The sequence below is a fragment of the Rousettus aegyptiacus genome, unplaced genomic scaffold (genome assembly GCF_014176215.1).
Source record: "Rousettus aegyptiacus isolate mRouAeg1 unplaced genomic scaffold, mRouAeg1.p scaffold_m13_p_10, whole genome shotgun sequence".
Lineage (NCBI taxonomy): Eukaryota > Metazoa > Chordata > Mammalia > Chiroptera > Pteropodidae > Rousettus > Rousettus aegyptiacus.
In genome coordinates this window covers 92,459,147-92,479,993 of record NW_023416285.1, presented here as the reverse complement: position 1 = coordinate 92,479,993, position 20,847 = coordinate 92,459,147, and the positions used below count along the sequence as shown (strand labels likewise).

Here is a 20,847-nt window from a genome sequence, read left to right as displayed (position 1 = left end):
AGTTTCGTGGTTCCAGGTCTTGCATTTAAATCTTTAATCCATTCTGGGCTGATTTTATGCATGGTATAAGGTAGTGGTTGACTTCTATTCTTTTGCGTGTGGCCGTCCAGTTTTCCCACCATTTATTGAAGAGATTGTCCTTTCCCATTGTATATTCTTGTCTCCTTGTCATAAATTATTTCACCTTAAATGTGTGGGTTTATTTCTGGGTTCTCCATTCTGTTCCATTGATCTATGTTTTTAATGATAGTACTATACTGTTTTGATTACTATAGCTTTGTAATGTAGTTTGAAATTAGGGTGCATAATGGCTCTGGCTTCGTTCTTCTTGCTCAAGATTACTTTGGAAATTTAGGGTCTTTTATGATTCCATACAAATTCTAGGCTTGTTTGTTCCGTTTCTGTGAAAAATGCCATTGGAATTTTGATGAGAACTGCACTGAATCTGTAGATTGTTTTGGGCAATTAGCATGAAATATCCTTCCATTTATTTGTATATTCAGTTATTTTCATCAATGTCTTATAGTTTTCAGCAAACAGATCTTTCTCTTCCTTGGTTGAACTTATTCCTAGGTATTTTATGCTTTTAATGCAAATGTAAATGGGATTGTTTTATTTCTGATAATTTATTTTTAGTAATACAAACAACTGATGTTCCTATATTGATTTTGTATCCTGCAACTTTACTGAATTTGTTCTAACTTTTTTTTTTTGGGGGGGGTGCATTCTTTAGCATTTTCTGTATATAGTATCATGTCACCTACAAATAGAGATAGTTTTACATATCTCTTTCTGATTTGGATACCTTTAATTTATTTTTATGGCCTAATTGCCATGGCTAGGACTTCCAGTACTCTGTTGAATACCAGTGTCTTGAGTGTAGGCATCTTTGTCTCTTTTGTGGTTTTAGAGGAAAAGCTGTAAATTCTTCACCATTCAGTATGATGTTAGCTGTGGGCTTGTCACGTAGATATGGCCTTTACTACGTTGAGGTACCTTCCGTCTATACCTGCTTGTTGAGAGTTTTGATCGTGAATGAATGTTGAATTTTGTCAAATGCTTTTTCTGCATCTACTGAGATGATCAGATAATCATATGATTTTTATCCTGTATTTTGTTAATGTGGTGTATCCCATTGATTGATTTGTGGATGTCGAACATCTTTGCATCCTCAGAATAAATCCTACTTGATCATGGTGCATAATGCGTTGTTGAATTCAGTTTGGTTTTAATGTAATATTCGGTTTTACTATAATACTGTTTTAATATTTTCCTGAACATTTTTGCAAGGTTTCATCAAGGATATGGCTTGTAATTTTCTGAGAGTGTCCTTGTCTGGTTTAGTTATCAGAGTAATGCTGGCCTCACAAAATGAATTTAGAAGTGTTCCTTCCCTTTTTATTTATTTATTTATTTATTGGAAGCACTAGAGAATGATTGGTATTAATTCTATTTAAATATTTGGTAGAATTCACCAGTGAAGCCATCTGGTCCTGGACTTTTGTGTGTTAGAAGGTTTTTTATTACTGATTCAAGCTCCTTGTATAACTTATTCTCTTCTGATTTCTCTATTTCTTCATGATTTAGTCTTTATAGTTTGTATGTCTAGGAATTTAACCATTTCTTCTAGGTCATCTAACTTGTTGCATATATTTGTTCATGGTGGCCTCTTACGATTCTTTGGTTTTGTGTGGCACCAACTGTAATGTCTTGAATCTTCTATCATGAGTCTAGCTAAAGGTTTGTCTCTTTCGTTTATCTTTTCAAGAAAAACAGGTCTTAGTTTTGTTGACCTTTTCTTTGTTTCACTTATTTCTGCTTTGATCTTTGTTATTTTTTTCTGCTGACTTTGGGCTTTGTTCTCTTTTTAGTTCCTTAAAGTGTAAACTTATGTTGTCTGAGATGTTTCTTAATGCAGGCGTGTATCGCTATGAAATTCCCTCTCAGACCTGCTTTTGCTGCATCCCCTGAATTTTGGTATGTCATGTTTCCATTTTCATCTGTCTCAAGGAAATTTTTGATTTCCCCGATTCTCATTTGATCCATTGGTTGTTCAGTAACATGTTGTTTAATCTCTACATAGATGTGACTTCCCCAGTTTTCTTTTTGTAATTGATTCCTAGTTTCATAACATTGTGACCAGAAAGATGCTCGATGTAACTTCAGTGCTCCTAAATTTGCTCAGACTTGCTTTGTGGCCTAACATATGGTCCGGAGAATGTTTCACATGCACTTTAGTGTGTGATTTGCTGCTGTTGATTCTAGTGTCTTGTCAATGTGTTAAGTCCACTTTCCTTATTGGGTTTCTCTCTGGGAGATCGATCCATTGATGAAAGTGGGGTATTCAGGGCCCCTACTCTTATTGGATTGCTGTTTCTCCCTTTGCTTCTGTTAATGTTTGTTTTATATACTTAGGTGCTGTTACAGCCATGCCACCCTGAACACGCCCAATCTCGTCTGATCGCGGAGGCTGAGCAGGGTGGGACCTGGTTAGCACTTGGATGGGAGACCACCTAGGAAGACCAGGTGCTGCAGGCTTTAAATATATATAAATATAATTAGGTGCTCCTCCATAGGGTACATACATGTTTACGTTATGTCCTCTCATATTGACCCCTTTATTATCACATAATGATATTCTTTCTTAGTCTTCGTCTTAAAGGCTGTTTTGTCTGATGGACGTCTGTCCACCCCTGTTCTCTTTTGGTTCCTATTTAATGGGACACCTTTTTCCACCCCTTCGCTTTCAGCCTGTGTGTGTCCTGAACGATGGAGTAGGCCAGCAGAGACACGACTCTTGTTTTTCCGTCCATTCAACCCCTCTGTGTCTAGCCTGGAGAAGTTAGCCCATGTATAATGAAATCCTGACAGGTTTGGACTTGCCGCCATTTTGTTCATTGTTCTCTGGCTGTAATTCCTCTGTTCCTTCTTGTCTTGTTCTCTGTTTTGATTTGATGGTTTTTCCGGAATGGTGTGCTGAGATTCTCTTTTTATCTTTTGTATGTCTACCACAGGATTTTGCTTTGCGATGACCGTGAGGTTTACATAAAACGCCTTAAAGTTGTAACAGTCTGTTTTATACTGATAAGAAGTTAATTCGAACATATTCTAAAGCTACATATTTCTACTCTTCCCCCTACGTTTTATGTTTTCAACATTACAATTTATATCTCTTTGTGTATCCATTAACAAATTATCGTATAGTTATTTTTACTACTTTTTAACCTTCACACTAGCTTTATATGTGATTAACCTACACAATTACATTAAATTACTCTGGTTTTAACTCTGTAGTTACCTTTGTCAGTGAGACTCAGCTTTGATGTGCTTTCCTTTTATTAGTAACTTTATTTATTTATTTATTTTTTTGCAGCTTGAGTCCCGTTAACATTTTTCATAAGGCCAGTGTAGTGCAGTGTGCTGAACTCTGTTTGCTTTTGCTTGTCTGGAAAACTCTCTCCTTCCGTTCTGAAGGACGACTTAAGTGGAACTGATTTTGCATCCTGCAGCGTCACTAAATTTAGGTATTTCTGTTTCTGTGGAGTCTGTGTGGCCTTACGTATGGAACATGTTCTTCGGTTTTGAAAATCGGCTCTGCGGCTGGTCTCGATGGGCAGCTCTGTCCCGTCACTGTGAGCGCGCCTGGAGCCTGCAGGCTCATCCGCTGATGGCCCCGTGAGAGAGAGGTCCCTGTACATAACAAGTCGCTTTCCCCTCACTGCTTTTGGCTTCGCCTCTTCCCTTTAATGCTGATAATTCAGCTATAACGTGCCTCAGTGTGGGTCTCTTCCCACGCATCTTCTTTGGGAATCTGAGCTTCCTGGCTCAGGACGTGTGTGTGTCTCTCTCTCCTTAGAGAAGGTTCAGCCACGGTTCCCTGGCGTTAGCCCTGTGCCCCTCCTCGCTGCCCTCCTCCTGGACCCTGGTGCACGTGCCAGAGTCCCTTAGCTGTCCTCACCCTTGTCTTTTGCTCCCGTGGTCACATGAATTCTGCTGCCGTCTTGACTGCACTGCCCCTTTCTTGTGATTGGTGCAGTCTGATGTCGAAGCTCTGTCTTGAATTTGTCAATTCAGTTCTTGTATTTTCAGCCCCGAGGTCTGCTCGGTACTCTTTCAACATTTGCTGTCTGTGCTGAAGTTCTCCCTTCGTCATGCACCGCTATCCTGGCCTCGGCGAGCATCTTTATGTCCTTTACTTTGAGGTTTCAGGTAACTCACATCTGTTTCATTAAGATCCACTTCTGGAGTTTCATCTTGTTCTTTGTTTAAAACACACCCTTACGTTTCCCCATTTTCCTTGACTCTCTGTGCTGGTTTCTGTGCGTTACATAAGACAGCCACCTCGTCCAGTCTTGACTGATGTCGTGTGGGAGACAAGCCTCACCTGTCAGCCCAGCCTGCTTCTGGTTGGCTCTTTAACCTCGGCGATTGTCCAGGCCACCTACTCTGTTCCTAGTGGCTCCCAGTAGTCGAGGGTGTGTCAGGGTCGCAAAGTGGAGGGTCACCATCACCAGCTACATGCAGGCGGGTCGGGAGCCGCACCTCAGGCACCAGCTGGGAAAGCGCGCAGGTAGGCGTCGTCCAGGGAGAAACGGGCGGTGGGCATTGCCCACCCCCCCCTGCAATAGACCCCAGATGGAGTCGCCAGATGGGGCCCCCGAGCCTGGCGTGAACCTGTTGGCTACAGCCCTGTGGGACTCGGGAGCACAAGCCCTGCTAACGGTGAGCCAGGCAGTGCAGGAGCTTGTCCCTCAGGCGGCAGCACAAAGCCCGGCACCAGCCGCGGAGGAGGGAGACAGTGGCGACTGGGAGCCGCCTAGAGGGAGCGGGCAGGGGCGGCGTCCACGGGCCCCCGTGACGTGCGCTAACTCCGAAGGCTGGCCCCGGGCAGCACGCAGAGACCCCACCGGGGGGGAGATGGATGGAGGCGGGTGCTGGGCGGGAGCCCAGGTGGGTGCTCGCGCCCCTCAGTCCCTGCCTCTGCGTCTGCTGTGGTCTCATGGATGCAAACCCCATTGGCTGTCGGGGCTTTGCGTCTGGGGGGCCATTCCTTGGGTGGGAGTTTTAAAAGTCTGAGTGCTAGGCGTGGAGTCCAAACCCTTCATTCCTCACAGAGAAGCCAGGATTTAGGGGTTCCCTCCTGACTGTATGGCGCTGTACAGAGGTAGGCCGGCTGTCTTCCCTACTCGTTTCAATGTGGGGTTTTCTTGTCCCCCGACATATGAGAGTCGCTCAGCTAGCTTCTGGCTTCTTTCAGAGAATGTTGCTCCCCGCGTGTCGGTGGGAGGAGGGGGCAGGAGCCTCCTGTGTCGCCAGATGTAAAGACTCCCTCAAAATACTCTCTGTAAACTGTTTTTTCCTGGGATGGGTTCATCTGAGCTTGGCTGGGGGATGAGGGCAGAAGTTCCCCCCCAAAAAAGACTTCTGATAAAAGGGGAGACTTGGAGGAGCTGTAAGAACTCAAGACAGCAGTGAGGGAGCCTGACCCTGGGCACGGCCTGAGGGACAGAAGGCCGGGCAGCGCCTGCGCCATGCAAGGAAGTCAAGGAAACACTTCTGGTGGACTCTGCTTTCTTGGTAAATGTGGAGGAACAAATAGCTAGTGATTATGAAAGAAAAGGCGGCTCAGAAATAGGGAGAAGAGCTGGTGTCACCCGAGGCAGCCACGTTCGCACGACGCGGTGGCCCCGGAAGCCTCCTCCCTACCTGCGTGCGCCTAGCCCCAGGCCTCCGCTTGCGCGTTATGCGACTGTGTAGTTTGAGGCTGAGTGGCCTGCATCTCAGCTAGTGAGCGCTTGGACCGGACGGCTAACATGTCGGTTCTGGTGAGTGGTTGTAACTGGAGTTTTCTTGCTGAGCCCATGGCCGGAGCATCCCCTGTGGAGAGCACGTCTGAAGGCGTTGATGAAGCTGCTTGTCCCATGGGGGGCGCAGGCTGGGACGGCCCTGCTTTCGTGCAGGTACGTGAAAGACGGGACCCTGGGAGGGACAGGGTTAGGCCGCACCCGACGTGAGCTGTGTCCTAAATGCCCCGGTGTCACCCACACCCTCTGCTCTAGGGGCCTGAACTGCCTTTCCAGGCCAGAGCCAGAAACCCCAACATCTCCCTGACCTAAGAGAAACACAGCGCTCTACCGTGTGGCTGAGTGGTGCTCATGTTTATTGACAAGGCAGCACGTGGTGGTGGAGAGCCCGCTTCCACCGCGCTCCGGGCCGGCTGCAGGGCGGCCTCGGGCCTGTCGTTCCCTGGGGCGGACGCAAAACCGCTGTAAGGAAACGTCCATGGGAAGAGTGACCGCGAAGCCGCGCCCTCCACGGTACCCCCAGCCCCGCCAAGGCCGCAAGCGGCTGACGCAGCGGTGGCCGCAGTTTGAAAATGAAGTGCCCTTGCGCCAAAGGTTCCAGAGCCATCCAGCCCAGGGCACGGGGTTCTGAGGCCACGGAGACTGAGGTGGCACGGGGTCTGCGCCCCAGGCTGACGGCAGCCGCGGTTCCCGGCGGAGACAGCGCCGTGGCCCGCAGGGTCCCGGGCCCCGACCCCGTGAGTGGCCAGAAGATAACCGAGGGCCGGGCGCTCGGCCGACTTCTCAGCCACAGCCGCGGCTCGCTCGTGCCTCAGTGGAGAGCTCGGGGTCAGGCATAGGGGACAGCGCGGCGTGCACCGGCTAAGGTTCCTTCACTCGCAGGCGGAGGCGTCTGGATCGGGCGGCGCACACACTCCCACGGGCAAGGTCACCTGATCCCAACAGGTAAGGCGGTGTCTTTACAGAACAGAAGCCCAGAGCACTGGGGCAGCTCGCCCTGAATCTGGAAAAGTGGGAGAAATTGCGCAAACAAGTTGTTGCTTAGGGGTGTGGTGGGAGGAGACACGAGGCCCAGTAAAGGCCCCGCCCCCTCGATTCAGGCGACCACAGGCCCCGCCTGCGTGGGGAGGCCGGGGAGGTGGGGCTGGACATCACACACAGTTTTTTAACGACTTGCCGCCCGGCTCAGCTCCCTAAGTCTTCCTGCGCCTCAGCTGTGAGGAAACGCGGGCTGGAGTAGGGCCACCCCGCAGGGCTTACTGATGGGTGCTGCGCGAGGCCGCCAGCCTCCTCCCAGACCCCAGAAGGTTCCGTGACTCGATTGCGCTCACTCCTGGGAACGGGCAGTTCTAGAGCGCAGCGGCCGAGCCCCTGGGAGCCCAGGCCGGGGCACAGCAGAGGGTCCCCCAGCTCCGGTCCCAGCCTTGGGGCCCCATCCAGACCAGCCCGGCGGGGGCAGCGAGGCGGCCCCTCTGAACCCCACCAACCATGCAGGAAAAGCATCTTCTACGAGACTTGAGACGAGTGCAGTCCGACACCTCCATCACTGCCCACGCCCCGCCGAGGGGCGCTGCCCCCCGCGGGGCGGGCAGGGGCGCCCCGCTACCCCCGCAGGTAGGCGCGGCCCGCGGGCACCCGCCCCAGCGCGTTGCTATGTGGCCCGGCACCGGCACCGGCCGAGGCCGCCAGCTTCTCGCTGAGCTTCTGGTTGGCCAGCTCCAGGTGGCGGCCGTTCTTCCGAGCCTGTCGCAGAGCCCTCTTGACCTTCTTGACCCGGTCCCTGAGCTGCCGGTTCCGCTTCTCGAGCGTGGCCACCTTCTGCTGCAGCTTCTTGACGTGGTCCTCCTCCTCAAACAGGGCCTTCTGCACCGAGGAGCACAGGAGCTGCAGAGACAGGTGCCCCAGAGGAGAGGCAGGTGAGTGACAGAAAACGCCCCGGGCCACGTGCCTGAGCGCTGCCAAGTGCCAGCGACCCCGACCCTAACGTCGCCCCAGCCCCGACTCCAGGACACGCTCAGGCCATCGCCCTCGGTCTCGCCCTGACCTCAGACACAGCCCAGCCCTGAGATCACTCCGGAGAAGACTCAAACCCTGAGGCAGAAAATGGCGTGAAGGAGAGGAGAGTTTCCCGGGAAAGGTAATGTAAAGCTCTGTTAGACACAGAAAAAGCGACTGGGCCTCACTCACAGTCAGGTAAATGCAAATTAGAGCCGCAGGGGCTGGGTAAAATGAGAGAGTGGAGAGTAGGGGAGGAGGCACCTGGTGAGCCTCATCCATCCTGTGGCCTCGTCATTCTGGGGCTTTGTCTCATGGACACGGTCTCACACACACAGACATTAGGACTTGTTGTCAGAAGGTTCAGGGACATTTAACCATGGTGGCCTAAGTCATTCCTCGTTTTCTGTCCCACCCTCCAGCAGTTCTGCATCCAGCCACAGAGTGTCGCTGTGGGAGCCATGGGGTCCAGAGACCACAGACCAAGGGCCCAGAAGGAGTCTCACCCACTGTGTACCAGCCAGACCTCGGCCCCGCTGTGGACCCTGTGGTGGTCCACGAGCCGGCTGCAGCCCCCCTCAGGCAAAGGACCGCAAAGAAGACATACGAATGGCCGACAGGTACAGGAAAAGGTAGGTAGCATCGCAAAATCGTCAGGGAAATGCAGAGCAAAACCACACTGAGGTATCGCTTCACACCTGTTAGAAGGGCTGTCATCACAGAGAGAGGGTCACACTGCAAGAGGGTGACACAGGAGGACCCTGAACTTACGTCCGCCCGTGGACACATCAAATCCACAGGTATGTACAGAACAATTTCCTGTGAAAGAAACCTGGTAACTAGATAGTGACTCCGATACATCAGGCAAGTGAGGAAAAGCCCATGTCAAAACAAGAAAGAGGCTGAGACATGACCTTGGCGTAGATCGCCTGGCACGGTGACCCACAAGCAGGAAGGAACTCACCCTCCCAGCTCCTCCCTGGGGAGGGAAGGGATGGAACCCTGTGCTGGGGACTCCAGCTTTAAGACCTGCACCTGGGAGATGAATCCCCAAAGAAAGCCAACAGGGCTTGTGTCCCCAAGGCTACAGCACAGACTCACCCAGCACAGGGCAGCAGACTGAAAAGCACCCAGTCTTCCTGGGAAAGAGGCCTATCTGCTTGTCTTAACACTTCAGCCTGAGGGGCTTCTGATTAAGTACACATCTGGAGGCCTACTGAAATGTACGCCAGAGACCCTGCACTTGGCCTCTGCCCTCCTCCAGGTTATGGGTCTCACCCGGAAAGGAGCTTGTGCACACATCTAGTGGCCCAAGGGTCACAACTGTGCCCAGTGGACACCCCTTAATTACCTGGTTCTGGTGGCCAGAGGGACTTCCCTTTGCAAGTCCCACAGGACTCTAAAAAGTAGCGAAACAATTCTTAGCCAGCCAGCCACCTCAGGGCACAGAGGGGGCAATGACGCAGGCCACTAACAGAAACCCTCTGTGATCCGGCACAGGGAGAACCCCAGGGCCTTCAGCAGCGTCCTTCCGGGGCAGTGAGATGTCATAGGTGACCCAGCTCCTCGTCCCAGATGCCCCTGAATTGCTGCGCCGGCGAAATGGAGAAGTGCCGTTTGGGGAACCACACACCTGCCAGGACTCTGCGTGTCGTTGGCAATGCGCCCAGGCACCCTCCTCCTACTGATCTGCACCCCGACAGCAAAGTGGTGCCTCTCCTTCTGCACACGGCGCCTCTCTGACCTGAAGAGGACCTATGTCCAGGCCACTGCCACAGCTGAGACGACACCGAAGCCATCCCGAAAGGATCGCGTCATCCATGACGGAATCAAGAGCCTTGCCTCGGCTTGGGGAGATGTCGCCCAGGAGTGCAGGAATGGCATCTGGACGGAGACACGCAAGAGGTTCGCCCATGATGTCAAGGGATTTACCGAGGAGGAGGAGGAGAAGGTGAGACAGCAAACAGCTTTCCCCGGTGGGGGTGCGGGGGCCCCGAGGAGTGCCCAGAGGGGCCCCTGGGGAACCGCCTGACGGGGAGTCCTTGCAACTGGACAGGAGCGCACGGCTGATGGAGAGCGCGAGAGACGGAAACTGCAGAACGTCCAAGAAAGTCACAGCGAAGGGCTTAGCAGGAGCTCGTGCAGACCTCCGCAAGCTCCTTACAGTATGAGGATGTGGACCCCAACACCACAATTTTGCTTTCAAGCAAATCTATGACATAAAACAAGCAAGCAAACCACCAGGGACATACTTCTGAATAGAGTGATGCTTCCTCAAGAAGAAGCTCCAGGCGTTCCAGAAGGAGGTGACATTATCATAGATGAGGGCACCCTGCCTGTCACCACCCTGAAGGCCTTCCCGAGGGACAAGATGTGGAGGTGGGAGGCAGTGATGCTGGTGACCTTGCCCTGTGTAGGCCTAGGCTGCTAATGTGAGTGTGTGTCATTTTAATAGGAAAAAGCCTATAAAATAAGGATACAAAGAACATTTTTTTGTACAGCTCTACAGTGTGTTTTAAGCTAAGTGTTGTTACAAACAAGTCAAAAAGTAACAAAAAGAAATTTAAGTTTACAAAGTTACAGTAAGCTAAATAATATATATTATTGAAGAAAAATGTTTATAAATTCAGCGTGGCCTGAGGGTGCAGCGCGTATCGAGTCTGCGGCCGTGGACCGAACGCCCCAGGCCCCACATCACTCACCGCTCGCTCGCGGACTCACCCAGAGCAGCTTCCGGTCCTGCAGGCGCCGTGCATGGTAAGTGCCCTATACGGGGGCACCATTTTTAAAATCTTTTATACTGTACTTTTACTTTACCTTTCCTATGTTTGGATGTATAAGTATTTACTACTGTGCTGCAATTACCTGCAGCATTCGGTGCAGCAACAGGCTGCAGGTAGAGCTCAGGTGTGCAGTGGGCCAGACCATCTGGGTTTGTGGTAAGTGCACTCTGATATTTTGCACAATGACAAAAATCACCTAATGACATTTCTCAGAAGGTATCCCTGGTCCTTGAGTGACGCCTGACTAGTCAGGTGGTGGCTTAATCCCATATGAAGCCATAATGAAGGTTAAAGATAAAAGCAGGAAAATAACTACAATAACTTGTTCATAGATGCACAGGATACAGAGATGTGAATTTTGACTTCAAAAACACAAAACATAAAACTGGGTAGAGACTAGACAGTGCTCGAAAATAACTTATCAACTTAAAATAGACTTACAAGTTGCCTCATTTAAGCCTCATGGGAACCACAAGGTAAAGGAATCTAATCACGCCACTACAGAAATTCATCAAATCACAAAGAGAACAAGAAAGGAACGGAGGAGTTGCAAAACAAAAAACAATTAAGAAATGGCAGTAAGTACAAACCAATCAGTAATTACTCTGAATGTGAACAGTCCAAGTTCTCCAATCCAAAGATATTGACCACATTTTTAAAAAGACACAACTATATATGCTGGCTATAAGGACATGCACAGCGTGAAAGTAAAGGAATGGAGAAAGATAGTCCATGCAAATGGAAACCAAAATTAGAAGGGAATCGTATAATGATTAAGGGATCAATCCAGCAAGAGGATATATTCATAAATATTTATGCAACTAAGGTAGTAGCACCTAAATACATAAAGTAAATATTAACACCTAAAGCTTTAGAACAAATAGCAATACAAAGGGGGAAAAAAGGAACAGAAAATGACAGACAATAGAAAAGATCAATAAACTAAGAGCTGGCTTTTTGAAAAGATAGAATAGACAAACCTTTACCAAGACCTACCAAAAACAGAAGAGGACTCATAAAACAAAATCAGAAATGAAAAAGGTGTTACAATTGACACCACGAGACTACTGGGAAAAATTACATGTCAAGAAATTGGACAACCTAGAAGAAATGGATAAATTCCTAAATATACAACCTACAAAGACTGAGAGTGAATCAGTAATCAAAAACCTCCTAAGCAACAAAACTTCAGAACCAGACAGCTTCACTAGTGAATTCTACTGAACATTTAAAGAATTCCAGCCCTTCTCAAACCCTTTCCAAAAAATTAGAAGAGAGATCACTTCCAGTCTCATTTTATAAGGCCAACATCACCCTGATAAGACAAAAATGATACACTATCCCTGATGAATATAGATGTAAAAATCCTCGACAGAACATTAGCAAACTGAGTTTGGCAATACAGTGAAAGGCTCACTGTATTGAGCCTTTCCCAGGTGTGATTTATTCCTGGGATGCAACAATAGTTTGACATCCGCAGTAACAAAATGAAGGATAAAAATCGTGATTATCTCAATAGATGTAGAATAAGCATTTGACAAAACTGAACAGCCATTAAGGATTAAAAAAAAAAAAAACCCCTCTGGACAAAACGAGCGGAGAAGGAATGAACATACACCTCAGCGTAATAAAGCCCATATGTTGCAAGCCCACGGCTTACGTCAGACTCAACAGAGAGAGGCTGAAAGCTTTTCCTCTTAATTGGGAACAAAACAGCAATGCCCAGTCTTGCCACTTTTATTCAACACAGGACTGAAAGTCCTAGCCAGGGAGCAATTAAGAAAGAAAAAAAAGCATCCAAAATCAGGAGAAATAAAACTATTTGCAGATGACATGATATTATACATAGAAAATCCTAAAGAATCCATTTAAAAAACTAATTCAATGAAGTTGCAACGTACAAAATCAATATACAAAGGTCTGTTGCATTTCTATCAATTAACAAGAATCAAAGTGAAATTAAGAAAACAATACCATTTACAACTGCATCAAAAAGAATAAAATACCTAGGAGTAAATTTAACTAAAGAGGTGAAAGATCTCTATACTAAAAACTATAAAATGTTGATAAAGAAATTGAAGACAAAAAATGGAGGGCTATTTCATGCTAATGGGTTGGAAGAATATTGTTTAAATGTCTATATTACCCAAAGCAATCTACAAATTCAAGGCATTTCCTATCAAAATTCCAATGGCATTTTCACAGAAATAGAACAAACAATCCCAAAATTTGCATAAAACCACCAAAGACACTAAATATTCAAAGTAATCTTGAAGAGAAGAACAAGGCTGGAGGTGTCACGCTTCCTCATTTCAAACTGTTTTACAAAGCTACGGTAATCAAAACAGTATATGGTATTGGCATAAAAATGGAGAATAGAAAGCTCAGAAATAAATCCACACATTTAAGCTGAAATCATTTCCAACAAAGGCGTCTCTTCAATAAACAGTGTTGGATAACTGGACAGCCATATGCAAACGAATGAAACAGGACCACTACCTTACACTATACATAAACATCAACTCAAAATCCATTAAAAATCTGAACCTAAGACCTAAAACCATAAAACTCCTAGAATAAAAACAGGCAGTAAGCTCCTCGATATCAGTCTTGGTGATAATTTTTTGGATTTGGCAACAAAAGAAAGATCAGTATTTGGACTACCAACAAAGTAAAAGGCTTCTGCACAGCAAAAGAAACCATCAACAAAGTGACAAGGCACTGTAGAGAATGGGAAAAGACATTTATAAACCCTATACCTGATGAGGGGTTGATATTTAAAACCTATAAAGAACTCCCATGACTTAATAGCTGGAAAAAAAAAAACCAAAAAACCAAATTAACCTAATTTAAAAATGGGCAAAGGACCTGAACAGACATTTCTCTAAAGAAGATATACAAAAATCCATCAGGTACATGAATAGATGCTCAACCTCACTAGTCATTAGAGAAAGGCAAATCAAAACTACAATGAGATACCGCCTCACACCTGTTTAGAATGGGCATCCTCAAAAAGACAAGGGATGTGGACAAACGGGAACCCTCTTGCACTGTCGGTGGGACAGTAAATTGGTTCAGCCACTCTGGAAAGCAGTATGGAGGTTCTTCAAAATATATATATATATGATCCAGCAATTCCACTGATGTGTTTAACCAAAAGAAATAGAAACAGCATCTCAGAGAGATTCCCGTTCATTGCATTAGTCACAATAGCCAAGATATGGAAACAGCCTTAGTGTCTTTCAACAGATGAACAGAAAAAGATGTGGAATATGTGGACGATGAAATATTATTCAGCCATGAGACAGAAGGAAATCCTATAGTTTGAGTTTGCGACAACGTGGATGGACCTTGAGGGCATTATGCTAAGTGAAAGAAGTCAGACAGAATGAGACAAGTACTATATTATATCATTTATATGTAGAATCTAAAAAAGCTAAATTCAAAAATCATAGAATAATGGTTACCAGGTAATGACGATAAGATGGTAAGTTCCGAGGAGCTAAGGTATAGCATGGTGACTGTAGTTTTAACGAGACTGTATTTACATACTTGAACATTTCTAAAACAGTAAGTCATAAATGTTCTCACCACAAACAAAAGACGTGGTAACTGTGTGGCATGACGGAGCTGTTAGCTAATGCTGTGGCAGTGATCACTTCACAGCACGTAAACGTATCACATCACTGTACACCTTGAGTTTCTGAGGTCATCTGCCAACTATATCTCAGTAAAGCCAGGAGGGAAAATACTGAAACAATCTAGAAACGCTCATCCAGAGAGGTCTAGTTCAAGAAACAGAAACCCGCACAATGAAAACGTCCACGATCTTTAAAAGAACAAGGCAGTTTCAGATGAATGGCACTAGAGCAATGTCTACATTAGACTGTCAACACAAAACGAGAGGGCGGCAGGCTGGAAGTCGCAGACCCCACACGCCCGCTGAAATGCGCGCGCCCCGTGTCTGCGGGCCGGAGGGGACGGGCGAGGAGGAGGTTTTCACTGTGTACTCTTCCGTGCTTTTTGAATTTTGTCCTGTATGCTAATATTCCTTTTTGTTTGTTTTTTAGATCTCCCATCTCTCTCCTCTCACCCATCCTACACGCCACAAGCAAGAGTGATGTTTCTAGAGCTAGGCTTGAGCTGCGGGTTGCCTCTGGTTAGAAACACCCGCCGATCCCCACCACACACGCTGCAGTCGTGAAACGGCGAAGCGCCAGCCGCCTCGGTTTCCGGTCCTGCCTCTTCCACGGAGGAGAGAGTGACCTCGGCAAGCCCAGGGGAGCGGGCTCTGTGCTGCACCTGCCAGGCTCCCCTTCGGGACGGAGGGCTTGTCCCCCAGCTTCTTGGCTGCCGGCAGCCTTGGGCTGAGTCTGTCTCCAGAAACCGGCCAACTCACGAGAGCTGCGTCACACCTCTGTCCCCAGGGCACCCACATCCAAGGACTGGTTAACACAGAGTATGACAGCCAGGACTGGGGCCGCCTCTGCAGAACCCCCCACCCCAGCCTCAGAGCGCCCCGGGGACAGGCGGTGGTTCTGGCGAGCTTCTCCCTCTGCCCAGTGCTGTTCTTCCCTCTCGGGTGCGGATCCCAGAGCATGAAGAAAGGGAAGGAAGAAGAAGAAGAAAGGAAGAGAAAGGAAACCAAAACCGCATCTCTTGCATGCCGTCAGCTTGGTCCGCTCAGAGCTCAGCCTGCACACGCAGCGTGATGTGTGTGGGAGACTCGCGGTGCCATCTGATAGGGCCGCCTCAAGGCTTTAATGAGCTTTATGTGTGACGTGCTCTGAACCACACCCTGCGCTGGTGTCTGAGTGTTTGCGTCCCCCCGAAATGTGTGTCGAAATCCCGATGCACAACACGACGGCAGCGGGCCTCCGGAGGCTGAGTGGGTCTCGGGGGCGGCACCTCACGTGGGGGGTCGGTGTCCTCGCCCCTTCTGCCACGTGACGATGAGACGTCTGAGACCCCGAAGAAAGCCCTTCCCGAGCATGCCGTCACCCCGATGGACATCCAGCCCCGAGCACTGTGAGAAGATGAACTGTTGGTAAGCCAACGGTCTGTGGTTTCGTCACGGCGGCCCGAATGGCCTGGGACACCCCGGCACGTAGTACGTGTCCGCTAAACGTCAGTCCCTGTGGGGTCTTGTAGACCCCCCGCCCCGTGACTGGACCTGGCCGCCCTCCAGCACGCCCTGTTCTCTCCCACCTCGGGCCTCTGCCGTGCTCCTCCTCCTCCCGCCTGGGGGACCGTCCCCCCGACCTCCGTCCGGCCATCCTGTCACCATCCCGTGGGCCCCGCACCATGAGCCCCGCGGCGTGCAACGGCCACTGCCCGTCACGCCGCACACGCCTGCAGGCTCGCTGCCCCTGCTCGCTGCAGGCTCGTCGCCCTGGCCGTTTTAGGCGGACAAGACCTGCACGTAGTTAAGTGATCCGGAATTCCCTGTCATTTAATAAAGAGCTTCGGCTTCCAGGGGCAGCCGCTGTTCTGTGGGGAGGGGACCGCACACACAACTCCGCCCTCTTCTGGCCGAAAGGCGCCCCTGGACGAGAAAGCGGACACCAGGGACAGGCGGCCTCACTACAGCTGACCCTTGAACAACGCGGGGTTTGGGGCGCCAACCCCTGTGCAGTTGGAAATCTACCTGTGTATAACTTGACTCCCCCAAAATTTAACTACACAGTTGTCTCTCGGTGTCCACAGGAGAATGGTCCCGGGACCCCAGCTGATACCAAAATCCGTGGTCGCTCAAGTCCCCTGTATAAAATGGCATAGATCAGTGCACAAAGCCAGCCCTCTGCATCCACGGACGGTCGGGCACAGATCGAAATAGTCTGCATGTACGTGGACCCCCACGGCTCGAACCCATGCTGCTCGAGGGTCAACTGTTTATTTTGCTATGACCAGATACCATCTACACGACTGAGGGTTTACAGCCATTCTCATTAAATCGCTGCCTTTCTATGACATAGATTCTCCAGAGTCCAAGCAGAGTCTATTAAAACAAGAGGACCAGGTCTTCGCACGGTTCTACGTCTGGAGTTTGAAAGGATGGACTCTAGTGTGCGGGGACTTACGTCAAGGAGAAGATGAAGTTGTGTTCTGCAACGCCTCTCAAAAGCTGCGTTTTGGAATAATGAAAGCAAAGAGTGGGAGGCGGCAAGGTCCGTACTCCTGGTGGGACTTCAGTGATCACTTCCTAAGCATCCCTTAGACCAAGGGGCTGGCTGCTCCCTAACCTGGAGAAGCTAGAGGAAGAGGAAGACCTCTTGATGATGGCCTGAAGGAGCCGCCATGGGACAAGGGGACACCTGGAAGTGTGGGACGGGGGGTGAGGCAATTATTCGGATGGGACGGATGAGCTGACTGGCGGTCCTCAGTGAATGTCGTTCTCGATCCCCTCTTTGGTATGGGTAAGGTCTGAGCAGCAGCAGGAAGACACAGAAGGCCTCTCAGGAACTTGTCCAGTGTCATCAATAGCAAAACTGGGACCCAAGGACCCATAACCAGACCCACAAGGGCTTTATCTCTGGGGAAAAGTGGGCTTTTGTCTCCAAGAAGTGGGACCTAGGAGCAGAGGCTAACCCCATAAAATGACAGAGCCACAGCCACCAGTACCTCAAGGAGGCCTCCTGCATCCTGGCCATCACCTCGACAGAAAATTCCTTTTCGTCAGGAAAGCAGGAATTTCTACACAAAGCTGTACCTTCACTATGACACATATATACAATGCAATATTACTCAGCCATAAGAAGAGACGAAATACTGCCATTTGCGACGACATGGATGGAACTTGGGATAATCACACTAAGCAAAATAAACCAGACCGAGAGTGTTGAAAATCATGGTATCACTTCTATGTGGGATATAAAGCTAAAGCAACAAAGGAATAGGACAAACAGAGACTCATGGACGTGGACTATAGACTAGTGGTTTCCAGGGGGTAGGGGGTAGGGGAGGAGGGGGGAGGTAGACAGGAAAGGGGGTCAACTATAGGGGGGCGGGGGGAGGGGGGTGAAGTGGGTAAAGGGGATCAAATATATGGCAGCTGAAGGAAACTGGACTTTGGGTGGTAATCACACAATAGAATATACAGATGTTAAATTATAATGTACACCTGAAAACTATATAATTGTATTAACCAATGTTACCCCAATAAACTTAATTTAAAAAGAAAAAAAGCTATACCTTCAAATGCGTGTATTTAAGAAACTGCCCCCCTCTCTGGAATACTTTCCAAATGACACCAATCTCTTTAGAAAACTGCGTTTAGAATGTCTGTCTAAAAGGTCAAGACACACGATTTGCTCGTTTAGCTCTGTGGCATTTTTCAGTAAGCGGAGAAGAGGCGGGGAGCCCAGGCCAGAACAGGGACTGTCACATTTCCTTGGAAGAACCAAAGACAAACAAATGATCACATCAGGGCGGCCTGAAGCGACAGCTTCCTAACGTGCAGGGGCCTGAGTCACACCCGTTGTGCCCGAGGAGAGGGCACTCGCCCACCCAGCCCACGGCTGGGCGCCCCCAGCATTCGCCTGAGGCAGGGTGGTTTTTCTCTGGAAAGTTCCACAGAGCTAAAGGCCTGAACGGGAAGACTGGCACAGGGGAGCCCGCTCTTTTATTCTCAGACAGAAGGTAAACTGGTTTATACTTTATCTTCTTTTTAAAGTAAGCTGTTATTAAACTATAAAAACAAGATATGGGACCCCCCCCCAAAAAAAGGACAATTAAAGTCACCTGCACAGAGATAGGCACTGTTGCCATTTTAACATTTCTCCCTAGCATTACTTCTGGGGCTACAGGTAAATAAGTATTTTAAACAGAGTTGGAATTGTGCCGTTGTGCGATTTTCTGTTCTGTTTTCCCTTTGGCGTTTCATCATGACCCTTTTTCGGACTTGCATTCATACACGTCCATCGAACATTTCCTTGGGAGCGGGGGGTGGCTGAGCCAGGTGGCTGTGCCTGGCCACCACAAATCGCAAGACTGGACCCCACTTGTTAATCCTCCCTCTGCTTCTGACCACGAGCTGATAGGGAAGGATGCAAGGGAGCATATTTTGCACCTGAGTGATCTTAGTGTGGCCTTTTGGAGGGCGAGTCACCTGTCTCCAATGATAGGACAAACCTGTGGAGGGTGTCTCACCCGCGCCTTTACCTAAAACCTTCCCGTGTGTCTTCTGGTCTCCCCGGGAAGCTCAGGTTCTGGGGGAGATTTCCACAGTAAAGATCATGAAAGGTTGAGGAACCGTATGTCACCATACAGAATCCAGATACCATCTGCACATACCGCATAGTGGGGGTCCCCAACTCCTGGGCCACAGGCCACTACTGGTCCGTGGCCTGTCAGGAACCAGGCCACACACCAGGAGGTGAGCGGCAGGCAAGCGAGTGAAGCTTCATCTGTATCTGCAGCCACTCCCCAGTGCGAGCATCACGGCCTCAGATCAGGCATTAGATTCTCATAGGAGCACTGGTCCCCGTGCCAAACTGGTTGGGGACCACTGCCATATTGAATCACCTCTGAATGATTCGTAAAGAAATCATCTGAACAGTTTCAGCTTCCATCTGTTTGTTAATTCCAGCAAGAAGCATTTATTTTCCTGTGCCTGGGACTGAATGGTGCAGAAAGTTTTCCTGAATTATTCTGCAATATTCCAGTAATCTTTATATCTAACTAAGCAAAAAGTGTATTAAAAATTACTATGTCATGGCAGCAGCCCTACCAAATGCTGGGAGGGTCTTGCCTTCACAGCTGCTTTCAATTTAAATACCCACTTACAGAGACAAGACAAAGCGGACTTTCTGAAACATTAAAAAGGAGGGAAGGAGAGCCCAAAAGCAACAACACGGACCAACGGCTTGCCTGTTTAACACTCTGCTCCTATTCAAGAGAAAAAAGAGAAGGAAAGAAAATCAAGAATGGCAACCTAGAGCCAGGGTCAGCTAACTGTTGCTAAATTCGCCCCACAGATTGCTTTTGCGAATAAAGTTTTGTTGGAGCACAGCCACGTTCGTGTGTTCACATCCTGTCTGTCCACGTCTGCTTCCACGCCACGGAGGCAGAGCTGAGTAGCTGCAGCACACACTGGTCCAAAGAGCCTAAAATATTTACTACCTGGCACTTATCAGGAAAGAATTCCCAGACCTTAACCTTGAGAGGTGCTCAGGGCAACTGGCGATGCCAAAGCAACAGCTGACCAGCCCGCGGCCAAGGAATGGAGGGAGGGCAAGGTGACAGGAAAAACACGTGGTCCCCGGGCCTCCCTGGGCCTCGCTGGCCACACCTCACCACGTCACAGGGCTCTGAGAACGCCGATGTGTGATGTGCGATTTCCGCTGCGGGCTGCCAGGTCTCGGCTCAGGTCCTAGCTCAGGTTCTCGGGGATCCCTGTCAGCGGGGAGCCTGCTGACCCTGTCTCCACGGACTGCCCTAGTTCCAGCCCTCCCTCCAGATGGAGATGAGCCAGACGGCTCTTTCCAGAATGACCTGCCAGCTGTTTCTAAAATACTTCCCCAGCGACACTGGAAGGATAAGCTTCCTAGGACCCACGAACGCGTACTGCTCAGAACGTCGGTGTGGAACCAGGGGTCACTCTGGTCATGCAGATTGTCAGCTCTGAAAAGGGTACACTGACTGCACCCTGTTTTCCGACCGGCCGGCGGAGGGCAGAGGCCTAGACTCCCTCGCCGTGTGACTCGGGGGGCTCCCGAGGGGGCGGGAAGCCCGCGGGCCTCAGCCCGAGCACCCCCGGTGGTCTCTGTTCCAGCCTCGCTGTCAGCACCTTCGAGACAGATGTGTGAGGCGGCGGCGGCGGCAGAGCCAAGTCTGCGCGGAGCGGTTTCCTGACTGGACGCTACGGGCCTGGACGACACCCAGCGCTACCGGACGGGCCTCCAGGCTGCAGAAGTGACGACAGGCGGCTCCCCTGACTGCGGACTCTCCGGAGAAACGACCCGAGAGTCTGATGCCCGTGTCTACCTTGGTGGCTGGTTCTCTGCCCCACCCGGAGTCCAAGAAAGCGAGTGGCCCGGACGGCCGGGGCCGGGAGGGGAGTGAGAACAGGAACGTGGGCCTGGGGTCAGGCAGGAAGCGGGGGGCCCTCTCCACCGGGGTGGTGGGGGGGCAGGCGGGGGCACTGGCTCCACAGCCGCCTCCCACCGCTCGGCCCAGGCAAGCAGGAGGCCGTCTCGCATCTAGGGGAGGGATGGGCACAGCCTCGCGAGTCCGCAAGTCCATTAGGCTCCCCCGTCCCCTGGCAG

The 20,847-nt window shown here is 49.7% G+C and overlaps 1 protein-coding gene across 6 annotated transcripts in view; it reads right to left on the bottom strand.

Annotated features, from left to right (window-relative positions):
• Positions 1 to 761: 761 nt before the first annotated feature.
• Positions 762 to 20,847, bottom strand: part of CCDC3 (coiled-coil domain containing 3) — a 138,959-nt gene continuing 118,873 nt past the window's right edge. For all 6 annotated transcript variants that reach the window (XM_016134427.2, XM_016134426.2, XM_016134428.2 and 3 more), the window contains one exon: positions 762 to 7,688. In XM_016134427.2, coding sequence (XP_015989913.1) covers positions 7,407 to 7,688 — 282 coding nt within the window. In that variant the 3' untranslated portion in view covers positions 762 to 7,406. The remainder of the gene's footprint in view (positions 7,689 to 20,847) is intronic.